This window comes from Aspergillus brunneoviolaceus (assembly GCF_003184695.1).
Source record: "Aspergillus brunneoviolaceus CBS 621.78 unplaced genomic scaffold BO95scaffold_49, whole genome shotgun sequence".
Taxonomy (NCBI): Eukaryota; Fungi; Ascomycota; class Eurotiomycetes; order Eurotiales; family Aspergillaceae; genus Aspergillus; species Aspergillus brunneoviolaceus.
Window position 1 is genome coordinate 272713 of NW_020290779.1, and position 24822 is coordinate 297534.

Sequence of the window (24822 nt, forward strand, 5' to 3'; positions counted from 1 at the left end):
ACAATGCTCTTCAATGATTGTGATGATTGTGCTGTTATTCTGATCATTTACTACAATCCCCGTTTGCCTCGGCTCCCTGCACCATGGCGCAGAGCAACTGATTCTCCCTGAACTCCATCCATGAGGGGTAGATATGATGACATGGTGCAGGGCTAGTTGTCTCTCGTATCGAGTTTCACCTGTTACCTCAAATCTATCGCCTAGCTCTGACCAAGAGGCGTTGAGCTTACGATCATCTCCAGGTTGCACTAGTATACCACCTCAACCGAGCGCCAATTGGATTCCAACACATGTCTATCGAAGCATATACAACTATTATGATATCCCAACAGTAGCCCCTTAACCCACAATGTTCTCAACCGCTTTCAGCACGGCACCTCCACTCCATTTTTCCACCCGGTCGCTGTCAGAGGTTCGCTGCAGGCTGTGGGCAATCGCCGTGAACGTGGGCGTCTCTTTAGCCGTCACGGCTGGGATCTGACTCTGAATCCAGCTCATAATGCCCGCCCTCGTAATCAGCGTCGTACTACCCTGCACTTGGGCTGTGCGATAAAGAAGTTGCAGGATCTTTCTCTTGACCGAGTGGGCTGCACTTGGTGCTTCATAATATGAGAGGGATCGTTCAAAGACGTTGGCCCGGCGATAGATATCCATGTCCTGATGTTTTTCGTGAGCGCATGTTCAAGCAAAGGTGAAATCAGCGACGTAACAACATACCACTTCAGTGCGGAGACCTTTGATGAGTAGATCGAATAGCCACCCAGTCTCTTCAAAGTAGCCATCATCGAGCTCAGGCTCATGCAACAAGATCTTGTCAATCCAGAAAGAGGGAATCTTCTCTAGCTCCCAAGAAGGCGCTTTCTGCAGGAACTTGTTGACCTTCCCATACAGTTTGTGCATTGGGTTGGTCAGGACATCGAGACAGCTAGAGGCACATTCTCCTACAATCCACGGCACAGGAGACTCGAGACCAATTTGTTTGACGGTTTCGAGAAGCTCACCCGTGAGGATGTAAACGGATCGCCATTCGACATATTTGGAGTCCTATGGTAGCAGCCAATCAGTCAAGGCCTGTAGCATTATCGATACAATGGAAATAGACATACCTTAAGCTTCGCCATAAAGCGAGTCACATTCGCAAATGCCTGTCTGCGGACTTCTTCGTGCGCTGAGCATAGGCAGAGCATCAATTCCGCAATACGACCCTGTTCGATTGCCACGTCGATTTCATCCTTCTCCCATCGGTAGAGTTCGTTGTGAGTGGTGCCCTCGACGGGCAATGTGCCAAAGATCTCATCCAAGTCCACCTCCGGTTGCCCACTGGTTTCGGTGGCTATTTTATCTTGCGTAGATGGACGGACTTCCCCGGAATTGTCATTTTCCGGCTCTTCGCTCTCTTTCCACGCCTTCCTCAAAGCCGACTTGGATTTCTTGTTCTCGGTCCCGTCCATCAACGTGTCTCGAGCGGTTTTCAAGGCTTTGGGGTCTTCCCCAGCGCGTTTCAAGCTCGCGAGCAGGTTGGCAACCCAAGCACTCACGGCGAGTTCCACGGCTTTATCGCCAGCCTTCACCACGAACGGCCACTGCTCGAGAACAGCAGCCAATATGAGACTCACCGGCTTCGACACCTCTGGGAATGAGGTTTCAAGTAGGTCTTGATAATGGACAGGCTTCTTTGCAATACGGCAAACACAATTATCAAAGAAAGACAATTGCTGCTGAAGCTTGTCCAGGTCGGTAGTCTCAAAGCTAGATAAGATGGACGGAAAGATGGAGTCATTCTGAATAATCGAATACTCATTGAGTACCTTTCGGAGTAGACTGTCAATCTCCCTCAAGGACTCTCGTGACGAGGCTTGGACTAGAACTTTCAAGATGGAGGTGAAAGCCGAATATTGCATAGATGCTACAGAATTCAGCAGTTGACCATGAGTATAACACTGACTTGACTTACCAGGCTGTTGCCACCAGCGCATTGATGAAGATTGCTGGGTGATCTTGAGCAGATTTTGCAATTCACTCAACAAAAGTTCGGTGTCGTCTGCATCAAGATTCTGCTCGTCTAGTTTCTTCAGGATGTCAACCATGACCAATGAAACATCAAATCCTTCTTCCAACGCAGCATCTGGAACGATCTCATAATAGCATGCAAGAAGCTCCGATACCGCCTCTTGTTGCTGTAGATCTTCCTTGGCTGTTCTCTTGAACAAGACGATGACCTCCTTGACAGCCGGGCACCTCCGGCAGAACTCAGCAATCAGTTTGCTGGCCGCCTGCATCCAAAGCGACTGGCTGACGCCATGGTCAGAGTTGAAAATCTTCAAGACAGCCCGCAGTTTGTTGAAGGCGATCGTAAGGATTCTCACGGCGAAGAGTGTGACGATCTCCGTGTTCATGTTCAGGCAGCGACTCAGAATCTTCTGTGAGAGAGGACGAGGGAGAACGTTCTCGATGACCACCGAGACTGGCGGTGGCATCGGAGGTGATTTTTCCTTGTAACCACAATTTGAAGGAACTGGAAGTTGGACAGTGGAGAACAGAAGGGCAGACTCCGCCATCCAGGAGGGAGTAGGTTTGGGGTCCGCGATAAACATGGTCTTCTTAGTGAAAAAGTCAGCTACCAGCTCTGGTGCCGCTTTAAAGATAGCAACGAGAAGCTCGATCTGAAGACTATCTGCATCCGGACGGAGAGCCTGGATCAGATAAGACAGTGTTCCATTACGCACAGGCACAGTCTTGTTATACTTGTCGAGATAGACTGCTGAATCCAGGCCGAGATCAATCAGGGTATCGTCGTCCGTCGGCAAGGTTTCAGGGTCGCTGCCAGTGGGGTACCAACCGGTTTCAGGCAGCAGAACGCCAAGATCAGAATTCGTGCAAATGTTCATCAAGATCTTGTGAACCTCATTCGCCGTTGAAACGCCAGTTGGGTTGGGCTCCTCTGACTCGCGGTCATAGCCATACAGGGTCACAAGTCGCTCAAGGTTCCATCGGCTGAAGAACTTCGTCTTGGCGTGGCGAGGGATGGCCGTATCGCGAATGACATCTCTTTCGATGGATTGGAGGATTTCAAGAACAATATCCCGGGGATCTTTCCTGATATATTCGAAGAATGCTCTGATCACCTTGTGCTGTTCAATGATATCACTTTTGGAGTTGGCGTGCTGGAACTTGAAATTCGCGAGGACATATTTTTGAGCGTTCCTTCGCAATGTAGACTTGTGTCCATCCTCGGCCATTTCTTCCAACTGAGCCTTGTTCGGGGTCAGGAAGAATTCGATGCGTTTGAACGTCACGTGCCGCGCCTGGTAGACCTGGCGAGCGACAGCACCTCCGTCGAAGGTAACCATTTCCGTCAAGAGACGCAGGCAGGGAGAGATGAGATGCTCCTTTGATTTGACCGCAGTCAAGCCGCGGTTGAACAGCTTCAGCTGCTCCTTTTGCAAGAGATACTTGCATAATGCTACGCCGAAGTCCCGAAACTCCAGATTGGTGGAGATGGTCTTGAAGAATTGAGCGAGGACAGCAGGAACCGTGGTCAGTAACGACTCGTTGTTGTTGCTATCGGCAAACCCCCAGGTCTGGACCAGGTCCGGGAAGCAGACGGCCTCATTTTCATTAGTCTGCGAGAACTGCGAATCACAGTACGCTTTGAGAATGCGGAACTTTTTGGCTTTCTCGGCCTCGTTCTCTGCCTGCACGATAGAAGTGAGAAAGTCCTTGAATTTTCGTAGTCCTATTCATGTTGTCAACATTCACGTTCCGCTGATCATTGGAGGTGAGGTACCTTGCTTAGATTCGGCAGGGTTTTGCTGAAAGGTCAGTGCAGTTCGGAGTTGAGTGTGAGAGGTAATGGTGACAGGAATTTCTTCGCCCTCCAGAGCACTGTCCAACTTTCTCCTCTTGTTTCTAGAGAATTGGTTGTCGTGGGACGACATTGTGAATTGATTTGGATGAATGCAAAGACGAAAGAAATCACCACCGGAACTGGAGAACTCGAAGATATCACTGCAGTAACTGCCAGAGAACTGCCTCTCCGTCGCCCGGCCAGCTTCAGAGTTTTGCGGCTTCTGATTGGACGGTAAATATGGCACTGAGAGCTGGAATTTAGACGGTACCTAGTAGATGAAATTCAACCCAACACTGTCAACGCAGTGCAGATTAGCAAAGGTGGTAAGAGATTGTTGTTACCTTAGCAGGCAGTACTCCAAGAGTTGAGTTAAATCAATGAAGTATGACAAGGTCACGGGTATGATAATTGATTGACGGGATACCAACCTTGAACACCAACTGGAGTGTTCCTCGGCACTACCGTCGCAGCCATAAAAAGTCCTGCCAAAACCGGAAGTCGCGCTAGAACTACCCGCCAGTTTTTGATTGGTCTGTGCTCTCTAGCATATGAAGTATTCCAGTTGTGTTTGGACTGAGGTAGGTCCACAGACTCCCGAGTCAGTATAGTACCTAGTACCTACCTAGTAACTTACTACGTACTAGGTAGGGAGTACAATACATCTGAATCAATAGATAGATATTTACTTGTCGACCGATCTACGTATCCAGTCCTCAAAAGTCCGTTTGACACATATTCCGCAGCAAGCATTGAGTACGATGTAGAGCATTTATCATAACACATGAGAGCTCGTGGCCGCAATTTACAGTAACTCCCCAGCCAGAAGAATTGTCACCACCAAGATACACAAAGACGCATTCAATCTATCTCAATGCCGCCCTACAAGGCCGACTAATCCTTTCCCACATCAACTCCGGCCTCACCATCAAGCCCTACAAACCACCACGAGTCAGCCTCTTTCCTCGCACATCACAGCCACAAGCAGAGAGAACGGGGGAGAGGGGAATCATACATCAAGATCCTCGAAGCCCACAAGCGACAACACCAGCCGATTCCGGCTCGGCAGCGTGACCTGCCGCCTCTGCACCTTGCCCTCTAGTTGCAGCAAGGAAGCCATCTCGGCTCGATGGCAGACGACGAAGCTGCTGTTTGGGTCCAGCTCGTGCAGCTCCACCCAGTATTCACCGGTGTACATGAAGCCGTCGTTGAGCGTCGTGCGGGATTGCTTCTTCTGCCTCTGCTTGTTGGTCGCGGGTATGAGGTGCACGGACATGCACCCGTCCGGGTGGTAGGTGAGGATCCCTCGTGCGTCGGGTTCCATGGGATGCAGGGAGGGGCCCTTGCCGTCGTAGGGGTCGGAGAAGTACTCGAGGAGGGACCAGGAGCCCACGAGCGCTTGTTCGATGTCATGCTGGGTGTACATCTTTGGGGTGGAGGGAGCGGTGGAGGGAGGGGAAGACGACGATGTTGACAATGAGCAAGACATATTTCTGGTCTCGGCGGAAGAGCTGTGGTATATGAAGAAGACAGTGCTGGCATCTTGGACTGGGAAGGAAGTGAGTTGATTTTGTAGTGGATCGATCGAGACCGGAAGATTGTGTGTATAGTGTACAGCAGCACAGTAGACTCGATCGGGGAGAAGGTGGCCGGCCCTGAGTGAATGTGAGTGACTCGTGCATTTGCTCTTCGGTCTGGTCTTGTCTGGCGATAAGTGTCGGTCGGGGTCGAGGTGATACGAATACTGTAAGCTACTAATCTTCCCTGTTCCCCGTGATAAAGTCTAATGACTCGGGGTCTTCTTCCACGGACGGACAGTCAATTAGGCCTGCTTCAGTCACCGGATGAGCCTCGGGATCGAGAGGAACGCTGAACCTTGATCCCGGAAGGCTGGCTTCCCGTTGGTGGGAAGACATCACCGGCGGTGGTTGTGTATACTTCGTGTGTACAGGGATCATAGACGAGGCATAGATGAGAGATCCGGAGTCGTGACCGATCTGGTAGGAGTTCTTTCCATCATTATCGCCTCTTAGGAGACACGGCAGCGATGGCATGTGGCTTGAAGTATACTATAGTTAACGAAACGCAACGAACGCCGATCGGTCAAATCACCTACTGAAATCAGTACTGGAATTAGTTTCAACCTCTAAGTTATAGTATAGTGGTAAAAGAAAGAGACTCGAAGAGTTGCAACTAGACCACCAATCCCAAGGGGCGCCTCGGCAACACTTTTAGCCAGTAGGAGCCTCTGGTAGCATAGTCCTTCCTACGTTGAAACATGTCAACAGCGCGCGTTTCGTCGGTTTCTGGGTATTTCTGTACATTTTTGGCAGGATTAGCGTACAGGAAACAAGAGCCCAGGAGTGATGACGGTCAGTGCTAGTCCAGACCCAACACGATCATGACTGATATCTTTCTCCAAGCATAGTTGAATGTCCCCCACACGGAGTGTCCCCAGCAAAGATAATACTGCGAGATGGGACACTCAGATGAGTTTTCTAAAGTATATAACACCACAGACATGAATCGTGGAAATTGCAGCTTGGCTCGAATATAACTCGTAGAACCACTCATCATCAGATTTCGGGGTCGATCCGACAGGGAGTGGACCGGTGCTCTAGCCATCTGCAGAGTAAAATGTTTTGTAGATCATGACTCTCATAGTATTACATTTTATGACCCGCAACAAGAAAGACAGTATTGTTTTTATCACAAATTCACGAGGGGTATGCGTTGGGAACCTTGCCATATACATGCCTGAAGAATAAGAAAATATAAAGTCTAAACCAGCACCAAACAGAATCACTAACCCCACGTTCCACCACCACCACCTCTGCCTTGGCGTCTCTGTGCAGATAGACGCCAATCGTCTTCTCCGGCGAAGCGATTGTGCAGAGGCTGGATGCGCTCGGCCTTCTTGCGCTTCGAGAGTCGATCCGTCGGCGCAACCTTGAAGAACGTCGGCGCGGCCTCGACCAGCCACTTGGGTTCGATGGATGTGGTGCAATGCATGTACTCCTTCGTCGTAAGGACCAACGTGTGGTAGATGACGTGCTCAGAAGGTTTTCCGAACAGCGCGGAGCTGGGGTGCATGTAGACTGGGGTGCCTTCGACTAGAGTCTTGTAGCCCTCCTGAGGATCTTTACGAGCCGCGTTGCGGAAGAAGCCCGTACACAACGCCTGACGGACCTTGGTGGTGTTCCGGCCACAGGACACGATCTTATGATGGTACCGATCCATGATGCCCATCAACTGCTGACGGACATCCTGAGCACGACGGATCTGACGCGCTTGAATGAAGTTCTCAAAGCACCATGCGTTGTTGAATTTCGAGTTCTTCCATGCATTGTAAACATTGAGAAGAGTCAAGTGGTCACCGTGCGGGTCGTGAAATTTGGCCTTCTTCTGATCGGCCTGCTGCTGTTTCTCCTTTGGACGATAGAACACTGACTGGATGGACAACATGGCGACAATGCTTAGCATTTCTTCCGAGCACCCCATGTCGACCGAGGAAATCAAGACCTTGGCGAGAGCCGGCTCCATAGGGAAGTCCGCCATCTTCCTGCCCAGGCGAGTTAAGAGACCCTCGTCATCCAGTGCAGAGAGCGCGTATAGTTCTTCCAAGGCAGTAAGCATAGTGTTCGTCGGTGGAGGATCCATGAAATCAAAGTGCAGAAGATCGTTAATGCCCATTGCCTTGAGCATGAGAATGGTGTGGGAGAGATTCTGGCGTTGGATTTCAGGAATCGTGGTAGGCAACATCTCGGATTGGTAGGCCGCTTCAGTGTAAAGACGGAAGCATTTGCCTGGACCGGTTCTTCCTGCACGACCAGCTCGTTGCTTGGCTTGCGCCTGTGAGATAGGGGTGACAACCAGCGAGTCCATACCGAGCTTGGGATCGTAGGCATTTTGCTTCACAAAACCAGGATCGATAACATAGTAGATGTTGTCGATGGTGATAGAGGTCTCGGCGATATTCGTCGCGATGACAACCTTTCTGCCACCTGGAGGTGCAGGTTCGAAAATACGACTTTGCATCTCACTTGGCAGAGCGGAGTACACAGGGAGAATGACAAGCTCGGGGACGCTTGATCCCAGGGCTTTCATCCGCTCGTACAGAATCTCGCAAGCTGTGTCAATTTCTTCTTGGCCTGTTAAGAAGAGAAGAATATCACCCGAATGTTCCGTCAAGTGAATCTGCATGACTGTAATCAAGGCTGCATCGAGATAGTCGGACTCGGGCTCCTTGGAGTACATGATCTCGACCGGGAATGTACGACCCGGGATAGAAAATATCGGACAGCCGTTGAAGTATTCCGAGAACTTTTCTGCGTCCAAAGTGGCGGAGGTGACGATAAGCCGGAGATCGGGGCGTCGCTTGATTGTCTTCTTGAGCAGGCCGAAAAGAACGTCCGTGGCAATGGTTCGCTCGTGGGCCTCATCCAGCATAATCACAGAGTATCTCTTCAGTTCCGGGTCAAGAAGAATCTCTCTCTGAAGCATACCGTCGGTCATGTACTTGATCTTCGTCTCCGGACTAGTACAATCCTCGAAGCGAATCGTGTATCCAACCTCCGCACCAAGCTTACAGCCAACCTCTTCCGCGACACGCTTGGCAACAGACATGGCAGCTACTCGGCGAGGCTGCGTACAGCCGATAATACCATTGTTTGCGTATCCACCTTCGGCCAGGTACTGCGTCAGCTGTGTCGTCTTTCCGGACCCAGTGTCACCAACGACAATCAACAACTGGTTGTCACGAACAGCATCGAGCAACTGCTTGCGGAACTTGTAGACTGGCAAGCTCTCCCGCTGCTCCTTGATAGACATGCTGGTCCGTTTTCCGAAAGACACGTTCTTTCCCATCGTAACTCTCTTCCATTCGGGTACAGCCTCGTCGGGTTTCGCTTGCTGGGCATTCCGAAGATCAGCAGCGAACCTGCGCTCCTCCGGCGCCACCATCGGGTCTTGCCATTGTGCATTGAGATCAACATTAGCTGCTTGTTCCGCCGCTTTGTCCTGGGCTTCCTGCTGTCTGAGCTCCCTTCTGTCCTTTGCCAGGTTTGTGCCTGCCATTGCGGCTCGATTCATGGAGCCGTCCGGTGCCTTGACGACTCGAATGGGGGACAGCTCCAGTGACATCTTAGTCTGGCCCGCCAGGAATGGCGGCTCCTCATCGCGAACCTCGATATCAACATCCTCTTCTTCCTCAAATGTGCCTTCTCCGGTCAAAGTGGCATGATACTCTTCATCAATGTCAGGGTAATCGAGCGCTGAAACGGCCCCGGAAGCAATAAGTTGTTTGATCTCCCATCTTTCAGGGGACGTCAAACGCTTCCGGTTCTTCATAGGCCTGCCGTCTGAGTCCTCGATGATAGGCACATCCGAGCTCAAGTTACCATATCTGTCGTCGTCGCCAGTACCATCAAGGCGTTCCATATTGGCCCCTGACGCTAGACGCCGTTGAGGAATCAGGTCCATGCCAGTGACCTGGTCCACCTCCTTCATGGACAGGCCAATGCGAGAGCCTTGTATGCTGACGACCTTGACCTTAACTGGCTGGTTGCGGGACACCAAGTCCGAAGGATGATTGACACGTGCCCCCTCCTGCATCGCAGAGACGTGTACCAACCCATCAACCTTTCCCTTCACACCCAACAGATTGACGAATGCGCCGAAGTCCTTCACGCCCGTCACACGACCATCGTACACTTTGTATAGGATAGGCTGGTCATCCAGCTCGACCGGCGGAGGCTTGCGGAAGTAGTCATCATCGCCCGCTCGGTCGCGGCGACTCCTGCGCTCACTGTGTCCATTGCGATATCCGTCGTCCCGGCTGCTGTATTTGCTCTTCGACCTGCCGAACTCGTCCACCTCATCCTCAGCCTCTCTCCTGCCGTAATGAGGGCTGTGCGATCGCGAGCGCGAGCGGTATCTGTCGTTGCGCCTGCGCCCGCGCTCACGGTCACGGTCACGGTCACGGTCGCGGTTGTCGTAGTCCGGGCTCCGACTCCGTTTCCTGCTGCTGCGATCCATCCGTGACGATGAGGGGGCTTTGTCCTCGCGCGCCTTGCCCGCCAGCCCTTCCAGCATCGCAAACGTATCATCCATCGCGTCGGCTTTCGCATCGCTCTCCTGCACATCCTTCCGCGAGGCATAGTCCTCCTCATCCCACGTTTGCACCTTATCCGGAACCGCGAGACCCTTGAACACGCGCGCCTTCTTCTCGAGGGCCCCCAGGATATCCATATCGTCATCGCCAGTCGCCCCAGACGAGTTCTGGGCCTGTGCATTCTTGGCCTTGTACTTGGGATGCATCGTGAGGACGAGACGATCGATACTCTCCATCAGACTTTGCGGGAACTCGGCGCCCATCTCCTCCAGGCTCTGCTTGAACTCGGCGAACGAGCCGCATTTGAGATGCTGGTCGATGACGAACTCGGCGAGGGTCTTGTCGCTGACGCCCAAGTGGTTCTGGAGCTCTCCGGTGATTCGCGAGACGAGCGAAAAGAGCTCCAGAGACTGGAGGTCATCCATGGCGGATGCTGTTCTTGTTTTCTTGTTTCGCAGATGGGGAGGGGCAGGCGGATTGGGGTTCGCGTTGAGTAGATGGAAATGACTTCAATACAAAGGCCGTTCGAGATGGCGAGGAGGGTCGAGTCATTCGCTCCAGGTGGTTTTATGATGGGGGGGGGCGAAGGACAAGTTGATCTGCCCGGTTTGCTTCAATGTCCGTGGTGCCGGACCTACGACGGCACCGAAATGGGCGAAGCTCACTGGCGCGGAAAATCGTTGTGGCGTGTTCGGGGTAGTCCGCCACCGATAAGATAAGACGCTGGCAGTATGTTTGTCTCATCTACTAAGTTATACCCAGCTTCAGAAAAAGATCAAGTTGACGAAAGCGCAACATACAATGGATTAAGAAGCTTTCAGGCGAGAGCTTTCGATCTATGCCAAGAGTCATGATGAGAAGAAACAGAGTCAAGAAGTAACAAGATTAATAAAAAAGCTCGCCCGCCAGCGCAGGCTACGAAAACCCCTCTTATCCCCGGGTGTTTTCATACCATTGAATCTCGACTGGTAGAGCCAGCGTCTGCAAGTGCCAGCCGAGACTCGAACGCAGGACCTGGGCGTTTACCTCTACGATCAACGGCAGTGTTTCCCAAGTACGCCACAGGCCCTGCTGATTACCGATTTAGAACCGGAGTAGGTTCATATAGGAGAATCGTGCTCCCTATTCGATAGGCGGTGTAGACATCGCCCGGACGTAGCTCGGAGGTATGTACTCAGTATGTACAGTATAGCGCTGCACCGCCGCCTGAGTTGTGCCGCTATCTCATGCATCAAAATACGGTGACTGCGGAGTAACTACCTAGTTAACTCGACTCTTGACTGCTTCGTTCTGTACAGCTTAGCATGCCTTGCACGTGTGACGGATCAAGCAGGATTCAATTCTTGGTTATTCGGAGTAGGGTTATCTCTGTACATACGTTCCTTTCCTCAGTTTCTAGTATACAAAAAGTCCGCAAGGATCATAATCCACCTGATCTATATACAGAAGAACCAAACATGATAGGCACGAACATGCGCTACGACTCATTAGATAAGAGCCCCTTCAACTATAAATCTAGTGAGATCCTCCTTGGGCTCTTGACTGTTCCTGGGTCTGTTCCTCCTGGGCGGGTTCTTCCGGGGCACCATCTTCCTGGGCACCCTCTTCCTGAAGATTAGCATCTTCCATAGGGTCGTCCAGCACAGGGTCTTCCAGTAAGTCGTCTGTGTGTAGCGCGTCGTCTTGCGCTTGATCATCAAGCGAAGCCATGCCGCTACCATAGGTCGTATCGGCGAATTCGGCCAACAGTTGCTGTTGTTCCAAACTCTGTCTCTCGATAGCGAGCTGCCGTCGGAGAGAAGAGTCCGTTCTGAGCTGCTTGTTGGCGGAGAATTCTGTCAGAGCCCGGACCATCCTTTCTTCCAATAACTCCTTAACGTGCATGGCCAGAGTTCGGTCTGTGAAAATGCCGCCGAAACGGAAGCTCAGCCAGAGATATAAGACGATTGACTTGTGTAGAGATTCCAAATCTAGGGTGTACTGTTTGTTGGCTGAAACCTCTTTTTCGAGGATTTCCAGATTGAGGCTCGAAAAGCTTATGAGATGACCGTTTGAGTTCTCAGCAACGGCGCGAGCGAACTCAATAGCTGCATCCTTGCCGATGACATCCTTGACGTACATAGGTGCGGCCATGAGAGTCAGTTGGTCAGGTATGCGCAGCCCTTCGACGGCATCGATGACCTCGGCGTTTTCGAGCTGAGCGCGAGGATCACACAAAAAGAATAATGGATGTACTTGTGCAACCGACAAAATGCGCTTGATCAAGTATTCCAGGGGGGTGTTCGCCGGGTAATGAGCCGAGAACTTCTGGAAGACAGAGTCCGGAGCCTGCAAGCCCGCGGCAACAAGGGGAGGGGGCTCTATCTCCATCGCCTGCTTGATGTAAGGTAGATCAACTTCCTCGAGGGATGTCACCCAACCGACATTGTCTTCTTGATCATTTTGAGAAACTTTCCCGTGCTGCACAGCAGGCCTGTAACGACCTGCTCGTCCTCCGATCTGCTTGATCTCTGGTACAGTGAGCCGCACAAGCCCTTGCGGGAGCTGCTTGGTCACGGTTTCAAAAACGATACGCTTGCAGCTCCTAGAAGACGCGATATTAGTATCTGAGAAAGTCGGCGACTACCAAAAGCAACTTACAAATTGAGACCCATGCCAATAGCGTCGCTAGCAACTAGAAAGTCGTAGTCATTGTCCGGATCATTAAAGAGTGCAGCCTGCTGGGTTCGAATTTCGGCCGGCAAGCTCCCATAGACGATAGCTGCTCGTTTCCCCGTGGTCCTTTCAATCTGTGCTTTCAGAGCGTGAATCCCAAGACGCGAGAAGGAGACAACACAGTCTCCTTTCTGAAGATTGTTTAAGTTGCCTCCGAGACTCTGCTTGGCAACTTTCAATTCGTTCAGTCGTTCGTAGCGGTGGATCTCGAGTTTGTCACCAGTTAGAGCTGCCAGCTCTCGAATCAAAGGAACCGCTCGCAGTTCACCACAGAGATGAAGTTCTTGGACGCGAGCACCCAGGAAAGCACGGGTCCAAGCCCACCCACGCCGAGTATCACTGATCATTTGGATCTCATCGATGACACCGACTTCATATGACTGTCCTATGCTACACATCTCCACCGTATTGCTAACAATCGCTGCCGATTCATCACCATCACCTTCGTGGATCTTAACTTCATCACCAGTGATCAAGCTGCAGGGGATTCCGGCCGTCGTAAAGCGCTGGTATACTTCCTGGGCCAATAGTCGCAAAGGTCCAGCATAGAAGCCAGACTTGGACGCTTGCAGGCGTTTTAGTGCATGGTACGTTTTCCCCGAGTTGGTGGGACCGACGTGTAAGTGTATTGTGCGCTGGATGGCGCGCGCTTGCGGGAACAACTCCGTCGGACGTCGCATGTCAGCCAATATCTTCTGCCGGACCTGGTTCGGTGTCCCATATTCCGCCGTGATATCTTCCGAGTACATCTGGAATTCTATCTCATCTCTCAGTCCCCTGACTCCATAATTGCTGTAGGCCTCATGCAGGGCATTCTTGAGGCGGCGCAAGGCACCCGCGGCTGCAGGAGTTTTGCGATCGTCTAGTTTGCATGCATTCAGCACCTGTCTTTCAAAGGCATCCCACCTCTTCAAGGATGTCCAGTCTTTCGCTCTCGTGAGCTTGGTGCGATAGCCTTCGAGACTTTGTTTGACGACCGCCACAAAATCAGGTCCGGTCGATCTTAGGCGATCTCTGGGAGGAGACTTGGCACGAGATGCATTCTTTCCTTGCTCTTGCTTGGCCCGATTGCCTCTATCTTTTTGTCCCTGATGGTAGTGAGAGGAGAAGAATTAGCATTGAATCCAAAGAATTCAGGAACAAGTGCTTGGCCATACAGCTTTTCTCAGCAGCACTGGCGAAGTTGCAAAGGTCCGATTCGCAGGACGGACTATTGGCTGCAGTGTGCACAAAAGGCATCGACTGCCTTTGCTGCTCCATAGGCGCATGCCTGACGCGGAAATGAGAGATTGAGGCCTATGCTATCGTGGAGTGGTATGTTCTTTCGTTCCGTAATCAAATGGCAAATCTGGTTGTTGAACGGGATCGTCCAACCAAGGCGTGAGGGCGCAGGGACGGGACGATATTACCACACTTATCACACTTATCAGGGTCGAAAGGCTGGGAAAAAGAGATCAAATGTGAAGAATATTAGCAGAGAGATAGAAGAACACAGCAAGCTCCCTCTTAGAAATCCCCTCCGTCATTAATTCGCCATCGATAACGTTTTTTTTTTTTCTGCCTTTACTCAAGCTGCGGCGGCGATAGAGTAACTTGGAAGACTTCCGAGGCGGGAGCGAGTGGCTACACCGCCTTCCCAAGTTTTATCCCCTGCGGCGGAACTTTGGAAAGCATACTAGGCAGCGGAGGAGAGAAGAGGGAAAGAGAGGGAAAAGGTGGGGACCGGACGGGACTCGGAGCTCGAGGGGTCTCAAACCATCTGCTACGTTTCATAAAGATAACTTACCTCAGTTACTCAGTATTATCATCATCACCCCCTGATTGATCTTCGCGCAGCGCCCCTGTCGCTTGCTTGTCTCTTACCTTGCTTGGCTGCTGGCTTGCATTTGCTTAACCTCCTCTGGTCTGCTGCCCTAAACTGCCTTAGCACCCCTCAATCCTCACCCCTCTTCCCAGTGTTGTGAGTTACAAGTTACAAGTCTATGCCCCAGCGGAGGGCTGCCCGTCAGCCAAAATGAGCGCCTCAATCCTCAACATTCAGCGCGACAGTAAGACCGGCTATTTTATCGTGCGCGCAATATTTTTTCGTACTAATTTATCCCTTTCTTTCCTTCAGTCATCCTGAACACCATTCGTTACGCGGCGGGGAACGAGGTACGGTCTCTCGCTCATTGCCCCTCCTGATAGTTCCGGTCCCCTCACCACTCTCACAATCCGCATACCGCTGACATGGGGCGCTTGTAGTGGAAGGTCCTAGTCGTGGATGAGACTAGTCGGAAATTAATCAACAATGCCGTCAGCGAGGACGATATCCTCAACCTGAACGTGACCAGTAAGCGGAACTTCATGCCGAATCTATGCATGTCGGTAGGCGCTAACTGGCCGGTTCCCAAGATGTCGAACAGATCGAGCACCGGCGCCCAACAAATGCCTCTATGGATGCGCTGTACATCCTTTCCCCCCTTCCGCATATTGTCGACTGTTTGATGGCCGATTTTGAGCGGAAGAGATACAAGAAAGCATGGCTGGTTTGGACGTCCTGTTGGTCGCAGCATTCCTTGGGTGCTATGGTTGGTGCTGACGTACGGGGCAGTCCTCGATCCGCAACAACGAGCTCGACTAGACCGGTCGCAGATGGCGCATGATAATATCGCCAATGTTCAGATCATGAATGCCGATTATTTCCCCCGCGAATCCCGTGTCGTGACATTCCGGGATCCATGGAGCTTTCCAGTTCTGTTCCACCCTGGTTGCAACCATTTGATCCGTGCGCACTTGGAAGGACTGGCTCAGAAGGTATGGCAAAAGCTTTAGCTCCACGGACCAGCTTTGCATGCTGACAACGGTGGGAGATTGTGTCTCTCTGTGCAAGCTTAGGAGAGTACCCGATCATCCGGTACTATCGGCCCAGGACCCCTACCCACGAGGCCGGCGTTTTATGCTCACACCTGGCCCGCTTCATTCAAAACGAGTTGGATCAATTCGCGCAATTTCAACGGGACTTTCCGCCCCCATCATCTCGCCCTCGCGGGGTTCTCCTTGTTGTAGACCGCTCGATGGACGTCGTAGCGCCTCTGCTCCATGAGTTTACATACCAGTCCATGGTGCATGATCTGCTGCCCATCAACGATGGGGACAAGGTCACGTACAAGACCGTCATCAATGAGGGCGGCGCCAATCAAGAAGTCAAAGAAATGGAGATTAATGAGCAGGACAACGTATGGGTTGAGTACCGACACATGCACATGAAGGACGTACTGGGGAAGCTGGGCGAAGACTTCGCCAAGTTTCGAGCAGCCAACCCTCAATTCGCGGAAGAGTAGGCTTTTCTCCCATAATTTTCTCCCCTCCGATCCTATGTCCTAAAACTGACATGAGTTCCAGCAACAACAAAGCGAACGTCAACACAATCAAGGATATGCTTGCAGGCTTGACTGAGTTTCAGCAGGGCCGCGATGCATACACACTTCATTTGAACATGGCACAAGAGTGTATGAAATATTTCCAGGAGCACAAGCTTCTGGAGGTCAGCTCTGTCGAGCAAAGCCTGGCAACCGGCATGGATGAGAACTACAAGAAGGCCAAGCATCTGGGCTCCCAGATTGTTCAACTCCTCGATGATGAAGCGACTCGACAGCCGGAACGATTGAGACTTTTACTACTTTATATTATCTACCGAGGCGGACTGCTCGCCGGAGACATCCGCAAGCTCATGGCACACGCGCAACTTCCACCGCAGGACGGGGAAATCATATCTAATCTGGACCTACTTGGCGTGCGTGTAGAGAAGCCCCTAAAAGATGACAAGCCTCCTGTACAACCGCTATTTACTCGGAAGCCGCCAACGGCAGTCGGCATGGAAGAGGAAAGTTTGACTCGTTACGATTTGAACCTCAAGCTGATCTTGGAGGACCTGGTGCGAGGCACCCTTGACACGACTGTCTTCCCACCCACGCGTCCACACACGGAAGGCGAGGGCTCGAACCCACAAGATGCCTTGTCGCAAGCATCTCTCCGGAGTGCGAAGCCCACGTGGGCGCGAACGCGCACAACCGGCGAGCAGCCTCGCCAGCGCATTATCGTCTTCATGGCGGGTGGCGCGACCTACGGCGAGGCGCGTACGTGCTACGAGATCTCGCAAGCACATGCCAAGGATGTCTACCTGGCCACGTCCCATATGCTCTCGCCGGGGCTATTCATGCGACAGATCGGCGACCTCAGCGTCGACAAACGACGGCTGGACATCCCGGCCGAGCGGCCGAAACCTACGGCACCTGCTCATCTCTTCGAGAAAGAAGCGCCCCCGCCACCTCAACCTCAGGCGAAGAAGCCCGTCGCCGCTGCCCCGCCTTCGGCCGCAATGGCCTCGATGTCACTTGGACACAAGGCTCCCAGCGGCGGGCCGAGTCCGGCTCCGGCTCCTACCAGCTCCAAGCCAGGCAAAGAGCACAAGGAGAAGGAGAAGAAGGAGAAGAAACGCCACCACTTTTTCCGATAGGCTGTTCTGCCACTCTTGCCCCGTAGCCCTCTCCATAGCTCAACCCTGATCTCATCTAGCGCAGCTGTGATACCAAGTTCAATTGTCTGTTAGTTTCGAGCTATCTCCGGCCATAATCCATCTTAGCAAGATCAGCAAAGCAAAGTGTACACGCATCCCGGACAACGAAAAATAATTCATGGACAATAAATAATAGAGGGTATCTAAACGTACGCCACAGAAACAAGGCCACTAAACATTCCAGAACTCTTCTCCCAACCCAACCAACCCGGCCCCCTCCCCTCGCCAAATGAATTCAACCACCCCCAAGATACCTCAAAATCCTCTCATCCTGATAAAACAGCTCGCGCAGCCTCTCCCCGCGCTTCCTGGCATCCACCTGCCCCCTCCGCACCTCCTTGGCATTCAACTTCTGCACTTTCCCACCGCCCCTGGTGCCCCCGGCATCCTTACCGCCCCCGCGCCTCCGTCTTTTGTGGTCCCCCTCCTCATCCGATGCTTGGCCTACAACCCCCAACCCCACCGTATCAACCTTCACTTTCCCTCTCACCGGCGCCACGATCCCCTCCCGCCCCGGCGCCCCCAGCCCCAGCCTGCTGTCCGGGTCCCAGCCGTAGGCGGCTAGGTAGCGCAGGCCCGGGCGGGTGCGGTCCAGGTGCGAGGGCGGATGCGAGTGGGTGAGGCAGAGTTGGTGCGCGAGGGAGGCTTCGTGTGGGCGGGCGTGGGGATGGGGGGTGGTTTCTGTTGCGGTTTGGGTCTCTAATGAGGATGATGCTGCTGTGTAAGGGAGGTTGCAGATTTGGCAGATTTGAGATATCGGGTTCGGGTTGTTGTTGTGTTCGAGAGGGGGAGTAGTGGTGGTTGATGGTGGTGTTGGTGCGGAGTGGGATTGTGGAATTGCTGCTGCTGCTGTAGTGGTGGTGGTGGGAGTATTCGTGGTGGTGGTGGATGGAGCTGTGGCTGGGAAATCTACTGTGGTCTCCTCCGGGGTAGGCGTAGCGGATTTCGCGAGGACGATAGAGAGGTATTTGTTCGCGATGGTGGCGCCTGTCGTTGTACTAGGTGCGGTGGACGCGGCGGCATGGCGGTGGAGGGCGGAGTCGGTGGTGTTGAGGTCGGGCCCGTCGGAGGAGCGCACGAAGGGGACGCGCTTGCGGCGGATCCCGGCGCCGAAGACGCGTTGGTCCTCCAAAGGGAGGAAGTAATCTTCTTCTTCTTCTTCTTCTTCTTCTTCTTCTTCTTCTTCTTCTTCTTCTTCTGCGGGGTTGTTGTCTGGCATTGTGGTGGTGGTGGTGGTGTTGTCGAGAAGAAACCGACAGGTAGATGAAAAAGGCAGGAGAAGTGACGCACCTCTGCAGTGGCGGGAGATCGGCCGCTAAGCCGCAACCTCCTCCGCGCGGCCGCCGGACGGGCCAGATTTGTTGGACTTCATTTCGGGTCATCTTTGTCGACTACAAATCCCCAAGTCAACTCCCACCTTTTCTTAGTCGTGGTCTCCCCTTGGACTCGAATCTTATCTTTTGTTTGAAGCTTTGCACTGTCGTCGTCCCTCCACCACCACAATGCCCATTCCCCTGATCGTCCAGGGTGTCACCGAGGGTGTCTCTTCCATCCCCTTCGCCTGGACGATCCTCAAGCTCACCCCCTGGGTTCTTGTGATTGCCGTCCTGAAATTCTACTTTGGCGGCGCCCGCAATTCCTCGGAGCGGGTGATGCACTCCAAGGTCGTTATGATCACGGTACGATTCCCTTTACCCCCCGTCTCTCCGAACCTCCCCCAACAATACCCCCCTCTCCCCCAAAAAGAAAGCCAAAAAAACTAAACAAAAAAAGGGAGGAACATCCGGCATCGGCGCGCAAATCACACAATCCCTCGCCGCCCGCGGGGCGCAAATCATCCTGCTGACGCAACACAGCCCCTCGGACGTGTTCCTGGTGGAATACATCGAGGACCTGCGGCGCACGACCAACAACCAACTCATCTACGCGGAGCAAGTGGACCTTGGCTCACTACACTCGATCCGCACCTTCGCCACCAAATGGATCGACAACGTCACGCCGCGCCGGCTGGACATGATCATCCTGTGCGCCAGCACGAACCCCCCTCAAAAGACCCTGACGGACGACGGCCTCGACGAGGAGTGGCAGGTCAACTACCTGGCCAACTTCCATCTGCTGAGTATCCTCAGCCCCGCGCTGCGCGCGCAGCCAGCGCACCGCGACGTGCGCGTCATCTTCGCGGGGTGCTCGTCGAGTTACATCCGGGCGGGCGCGTTTGATTTGCGGACGGTCGAGGATGTGATCAATCACCAGGTGTTGCAGCAGCAGCAGCAAAAGTCAGCAGCGGCGGGGCAGAAGGTCGGGAAGAGTGGTCACGGGAAAAAGACATCTACAGCCACCACCAACAACAACAAGAAACAAAAGCAGAGGCCGGAAAGTCTGTTCGGGATGAGCAAACTCGCTCTTATGGTGTTTGCGCACTCGTTTCAGAAACATCTCAACGCATTCAAGCGGCCGGACGGCCACCCTCCGGCCGCGCGGGTCATCATGGTAGACCCCGGGTTCACGCGCACGCCCGGCATGCGGCGCTGGATGACGGGCGGGTCGCTGTGGGGCCTGCTGGGGTACCTGGTCACCTGGCCGGTGTGGTGGCTGGTGCTCAAGTCGCCGCAGCAGGGGGCGCAGAGTTTCCTGTACGCGGCGATGGAGGCGCGCTACGGCCGCGACGAGGGCGGGTGGATGATCAAGGAGTGTCGCGAGGTGGATGTGGCGCGGCGGGAGATCCGGGACGAGGCCGCGGGCAAGCTGTTATGGGAGTTCAGTGAGAAGATGATCGAGGTCAAGGAGAAGGAGAGTGCCGTGCTGCGGGCGCGGGCCAAGAAGGAGGCGGAACTGGCGGAGGCGGCCGAGCAGAAGGCCGCTGCCGCGCCCAAGGCACAGACCCCTGGGTCGAGGAGGAGTCGGAAGGGCAATGGCAGTGGCGAGAGTGGTAAATAGACTGGCTGTATATATGGTGCGATATTTTCGGGGAGGTTAAGAGTGGAGTGCATACATGCATGGTTCTGGAGTTTAGGTAACTATTTCAAGACACCTCATCTATCCACCTCAAGGGTCGGGTAATCCAATTACTTATTTCATGACACCTCATCTATCCATCCACTCGCGAGACAACAACACAGCAAACACAAGCAAGTGCAATTACACCAGGCATATCTTTAAGAAAGGAAATTCGTCTCATTCAGATCAAATCTATTGATGCGATTTTGGTTCTTCCGCCGTCGCCAAAGACATGCTAATTAAATCAACAGTAGGTAAGGTAGGTATCATTCAGGATCAAGTTTAGTTTAGTTCTTGAGCTTCTCGAGGAGCTCGGCGGGGGGCTGTTGCCGGTATCCCTCAGGGTTGTTGCGGGTCCAGAGCCAGAGATCCTCGCAGGCTTGCTCGAGGGTGTGCTCGGCCTTCCAGCCCAATTCCTGGATGGCCCGGCTAGGGTTGGAGGTGAGGTTCAGGACGTCACCGGCACGGCGGGGGGCGACCTCATAGGGGAGGTCGCGGCCGACGGCGGCGGAGAAGGCACGGATCATCTCGTAGACCGTGCTGCCCTTGCCGGTACCCAAGTTCCAGGCACGGACACCGGGGTTGTTGGCGCGGAGGTAGTTGAGGGCCTTCAGGTGGCCGTCGGCCAGGTCGAGGATGTGGATGTAGTCACGGATGGCGGTTCCGTCGTGGGAGGCGTAGTCTAGCATCGTGTTAGTTCGCTGGTGAGAGGAGAGGAGAGGGAATCTTAACGTACCATCGCCGAAGACGAGGAGCTTCTCACGCTTGCCAGTGGCGACCTGGGCCAGAAGAGGGAGCAGGTTGTAGGGGACACCCTGGGGGTCCTCGCCCATGATACCACTGGGGTGAGCACCGGCGGGGTTGAAGTAGCGGAGCAGGGCACCGTTCCACTTGTTGGCCTCGGCCTCCTTGCCGGCCTTGATGGCGTTGTTGCGCTGAGCGTTGATCAGATCGGTGATAGCGGTCTCCACGGCGAACTTGGTGTTGCCGTAGGGGTTGGTGGGACCCAGAGGGCAGTCCTCGGGGATGGGGATCATGTTGGGGAAGCGAGTGGCGTCGCCGTAGACAGTGGCGGAGCTGGAGAAGACGATGTTGGTGACATTGTTGCGGACCATGGAGCGGAGGAGGCAGATGGTGCCGTAGACGTTGACGTGCCAGTAGTCCAGAGGCTTCTCACCGGACTCTCCGACAGCCTGAGCACAGGGGAAATGTTTAGTATAGTACTTGCAGGTGCAATGGCAAAGCAGACGGGTTAGACGCACCTTGAGAGCAGCGAAGTGGATGACGCTGTCAATGTCGGGGTGGGCCTGGAAGACCTTGTCGAAAGCCGCCTCGTCGGTAACATCGAGCTGGGCGAACTCGGGCTTCTTGCCGCAGATCAACTCAATGCGGTTGAGAGCCTCGGCGGAGGAGTTGTAGAGGTTGTCAGCGACAACGACCTTGTAGCCAGCCTGCAACAAGGCAAGGGTGGTGAAAGAGCCAATGTAGCCCGTGCCACTGCGCGGTTGGAGATTGCGGGGTCAGTTCCAGCTGTAAGAGATTGGGGTGCAATGGTAGAACTTACCCAGTGACGAGAACTGAGCCAGCAGACATGATGAAGGAGGATTGGATTAGATGGCGGAGAGGGGAAAGAGAGAATTGGAGTGAGGAAGGGGAGGAGGGGATTGGGGGGGAGAAAAGAAAGGGAACAGAAACAGGAACAGGAACAGGACAGTAAGACGGGATATTTAAGGAGGAGTGAGTGGACTCATTGGATTGGACTGGGAAGGGAAGAGTTGGCTGCTTTCGAGGATGGGAAACATGGTGGAGGGAGGCGGGCACAGGCACTGCAGTGGGTGGACTGTGGAGGGGCTTTCCGGAGGAGGACCACTGCACCAGGTACCGTTTCGGTATGGTCAGAATGGTCAGACTCCCTATTTCTCCGTCTACACCGCCCGGCATAACCCGGTTAACCCGGTTTTGTAGTGGTAATTCCGAGTATGATGAGGTAATTTACTAGTACTTATCGGGGGCTGACGCGGGCTGGTCTCGATTTGTCTGTTTTGTCTGTCTGGTCGCAAACAGACCATGCATCGTCTCTCGGCTGCACAAGTCCATTGTCGGCATAGAATGGCACCGGTTGAGTAATCTACAACTTCTTGCTCCCTCTCATCTATCCTCATTGTGTATGTCCAACACCCCCCGTTCAGTCTGTACAACAGTCTTACCTGTTCCTATCAACACAAAGGATTGTTTGTGCCCCGTTGGCTGATGATCACTGCAGTGCTTCCCAGACAATCCTCCCCGTAATGAGTGGTCAACGGGACGATCCAATCCACCGGTTTAATTTACCCAAACCATCAAACCACGATCATGACACTTTTCAGGGACAATTCTCTCGGTCTCAGGTGGGGAGACAGTCGCCGACTCGCCAGACAACAACTAACATAAAGACGAACAGGGATGGACTGATAGCTAACAGCCACAGCCACATGCAAGCTGCAGGCCCGATGCATATGCCTGCCCTGCCGTAGCCGACCGAAAAGCCAAGCCAGAGCAGAGCAGTAAGTCAGTTCTCGGTCCGACTCGCTTATGACAGGGGGAAATAAATGAATCACAAAAAAAGACCAATCCTTCATATTCATGGAAACTCCAACGGTCCAGCACCCTGGAAATAGTAATCTATCGACTCGCGCACCTCACCAAAACCATGCATCTTTAACCGACCTCTCCAGTCCAGGCTGAACCCCAATTAGCACGAGCGGGTCGGCGGTTCCACTGCGCAAAGTGGATCTGTGCTGTGCTCCTCGAGTTCAGTTCCGAGGGTCTTCTGCCCGCCCCCCCCCCCCCCCCGTGTGTAGGTTACAGGTTGCAAGTTGCTGCCAGTCAGGAAAGGAAGAAAGAGGTTGTCTGGCCTAATTCCTACTATTGATGGCACCACTGCAACGCTCGCCTGTGCTAACTAATATATCGGCTTACCTAGCCTAGTCTCGCCTGGGACTAGACTCCGGGGGCTGGTTCGGCTGTGCATTAGTTACTGTAGTAGTCGCTCTTTTGCTTGCAAGTCCTGTCTACTTGCCTAAGACTATACAGGTGCCGCCGCTTTTATAACATCGGCACGTGACTCATCCTTCTATACTCTTATACTCCTGGACACCTGATGCGAAGGAAAACCACCCGCCCCTTTCGTCCTCGGGCAGTATCTCAAGCTACAGATAAAAGGCTAGTTTCCTCTTATGGGGATCCAAGCTCGAACGTCACCGCCGCCGCCTCGTTCAATTCGTTTCCCAGGTTTGTGACAGGCGTGCTTCGTATGTGGCGGCTGTGGCTGCCATGACTGGAGGCTGGGAGATCGCGCGCGAGAGGCGGCTCCGGGTCGAGGTTCAGTGTATCAATCCAAATATTCAATGGAGTGGGACGAGCCCGATCGACCCTTCCGGCAAGACTTGGTGAAGCAGAGTTGGTGGCGACGGCAGGCAATGCGCGTCATGGCGAAGACGTGGATCGAGGGGATGGTAGTTTCAAGAATGTTGCGGAAGTTCCGCCAAATGGCCGTGAGGGGCCCTGAAGCGTTCGGAGCTGTCGGGGAGATTCTCCTTGAGATTGAGTGCCACCAGGGTCACCACGCGCAGACTTGGGGCGGCACTGCGCAGAGAAAGCGCAAGGTCGGATAGGGTGACTTCGACCCAGTGCGGGTGCAGCCTCATCAGGCGGGAGAAGTGAACCTGGGGGGCCATTCTCTCCGGCGTGACAAGACTGTGGATGCGCTGGAAATATTGGCAGGCAAAGACGGGCAAGGTGGCGCGATATAGAGCCTTGTATGTCAGTCGCAGGGCACATAGATCCAGGTATGCCAGGCACGTTGCAATCGCATCGAACAACTCTGGTGGGAGGGACTCCATTGTGTGCGGCAGGTCAGATGCAATTGGGGAGGTGGAGACCAAGGGGGAGAGGGAAGAATGCCTCGTAAGTGTGTGTGAAATTGTGCATTAGTGAATAAATGGAGTGGGACTGACCCCGTGGAGTATAACCTTGGATAGAGCATCAGAAAGGGAAAGTTGCTGGATTTCTGCTGAAACCTTGTTTAGTGGTCGAGGAGGCCATATACTTACTTTATGTTATGTAACCTTTATAAAGAATATTGGTGTTTGGGTAAGGAACATATTGTATAGGAGTTGTGGTGATAACCACAGCTGTTCGTGAAGTGCGTGGTGTTTGGGAAGTGCTTGGCCTCCTCTACTAGTAGCAGCCGCAGCAGTAGTAACTTAGTATTAAATAGTGCAATCATGTCTTTTTCCATCGTGGATCTTGCATAAGCATAACAATATAATCAAATAGAACATGGAAGAAAAGCTATCCACACGACTTTCGAACATGTCCCCCAAATCCCGCTGTAGGACATCACTGAACAAAACTAATAAAGTACGTACGTAAAGTTGGTAGGTAATACATCATTGAAGAATGCACCTCGCATTCACCACCGCCAAAGGTTGGTCGACAGCTCGTTTGGGCCTGTCTCCCTCCAATGCTGCGTCCGAGAGCACCAACCGACCCTGCCTGTCAGCTGCCTCTCTGTCTCTTTCTTGTTCTTCGGGTTTCAGATACCCCGGGTGC

The 24822-nt window shown here is 53.3% G+C and overlaps 8 protein-coding genes across 8 annotated transcripts; 2 read left to right on the plus strand and 6 right to left on the minus strand.

Moving 5' to 3' along the window:
* Positions 1 to 198: 198 nt before the first annotated feature.
* On the minus strand, positions 199 to 4203 carry BO95DRAFT_393363 (NPA1/URB1 family protein). Its single transcript, XM_025583667.1, has 5 exons — positions 3788 to 4203; positions 1955 to 3736; positions 1107 to 1906; positions 718 to 1044; positions 199 to 657 (listed from the first exon to the last, which is right to left on the minus strand). The coding sequence occupies exons 1-5, from the start codon at positions 3936 to 3938 to the stop codon at positions 340 to 342; spliced, it is 3378 nt and encodes a 1125-aa protein (XP_025440492.1). The 5' UTR covers positions 3939 to 4203; the 3' UTR covers positions 199 to 339.
* Positions 4204 to 4612: 409 nt separating this feature from the next.
* BO95DRAFT_516032 (uncharacterized protein) lies at positions 4613 to 5395 on the minus strand. The gene is made up of 2 exons (XM_025591793.1): positions 4863 to 5395; positions 4613 to 4782 (listed from the first exon to the last, which is right to left on the minus strand). Exons 1-2 carry the CDS (start codon positions 5334 to 5336, stop codon positions 4714 to 4716), a joined length of 543 nt encoding a protein of 180 aa, XP_025440493.1. The 5' UTR covers positions 5337 to 5395; the 3' UTR covers positions 4613 to 4713.
* A 5894-nt stretch (positions 5396 to 11289) lies between these two features.
* BO95DRAFT_393369 (ATP-dependent RNA helicase SUV3) lies at positions 11290 to 14232 on the minus strand. The gene is made up of 3 exons (XM_025583668.1): positions 13832 to 14232; positions 12600 to 13762; positions 11290 to 12543 (listed from the first exon to the last, which is right to left on the minus strand). Exons 1-3 carry the CDS (start codon positions 13940 to 13942, stop codon positions 11475 to 11477), a joined length of 2343 nt encoding a protein of 780 aa, XP_025440494.1. The 5' UTR covers positions 13943 to 14232; the 3' UTR covers positions 11290 to 11474.
* Positions 14233 to 14373: 141 nt separating this feature from the next.
* On the plus strand, positions 14374 to 17324 carry BO95DRAFT_444750 (Sec1 family protein). Its single transcript, XM_025586955.1, has 7 exons — positions 14374 to 14722; positions 14791 to 14828; positions 14919 to 15006; positions 15069 to 15215; positions 15268 to 15470; positions 15527 to 15993; positions 16059 to 17324. The coding sequence occupies exons 1-7, from the start codon at positions 14689 to 14691 to the stop codon at positions 17170 to 17172; spliced, it is 2091 nt and encodes a 696-aa protein (XP_025440495.1). The 5' UTR covers positions 14374 to 14688; the 3' UTR covers positions 17173 to 17324.
* On the minus strand, positions 17318 to 18593 carry BO95DRAFT_500362 (putative G-patch domain protein). The gene has a single exon (XM_025590974.1). The coding sequence runs from the start codon at positions 18449 to 18451 to the stop codon at positions 17468 to 17470; it is 984 nt and encodes a 327-aa protein (XP_025440496.1). The 5' UTR covers positions 18452 to 18593; the 3' UTR covers positions 17318 to 17467.
* On the plus strand, positions 18591 to 20142 carry BO95DRAFT_393374 (putative oxidoreductase; the record flags this gene model as incomplete). Its single annotated transcript, XM_025583669.1, has 3 exons — positions 18591 to 18911; positions 19006 to 19461; positions 19558 to 20142. Coding segments are annotated over exons 1-3 (1218 nt in total), but the record flags the coding sequence as incomplete, so codon positions are not given.
* A 120-nt stretch (positions 20143 to 20262) lies between these two features.
* Positions 20263 to 22025, minus strand: BO95DRAFT_417768 (NAD-dependent epimerase/dehydratase family protein). The gene is made up of 4 exons (XM_025584430.1): positions 21794 to 22025; positions 21492 to 21726; positions 20966 to 21422; positions 20263 to 20911 (listed from the first exon to the last, which is right to left on the minus strand). The coding sequence occupies exons 1-4, from the start codon at positions 21820 to 21822 to the stop codon at positions 20517 to 20519; spliced, it is 1116 nt and encodes a 371-aa protein (XP_025440498.1). The 5' UTR covers positions 21823 to 22025; the 3' UTR covers positions 20263 to 20516.
* A 1612-nt stretch (positions 22026 to 23637) lies between these two features.
* Positions 23638 to 24455, minus strand: BO95DRAFT_193339 (uncharacterized protein). The gene has a single exon (XM_025580966.1). It carries the CDS (start codon positions 24108 to 24110, stop codon positions 23730 to 23732), a length of 381 nt encoding a protein of 126 aa, XP_025440499.1. The 5' UTR covers positions 24111 to 24455; the 3' UTR covers positions 23638 to 23729.
* Between the last annotated feature and the right edge of the window lie 367 nt (positions 24456 to 24822).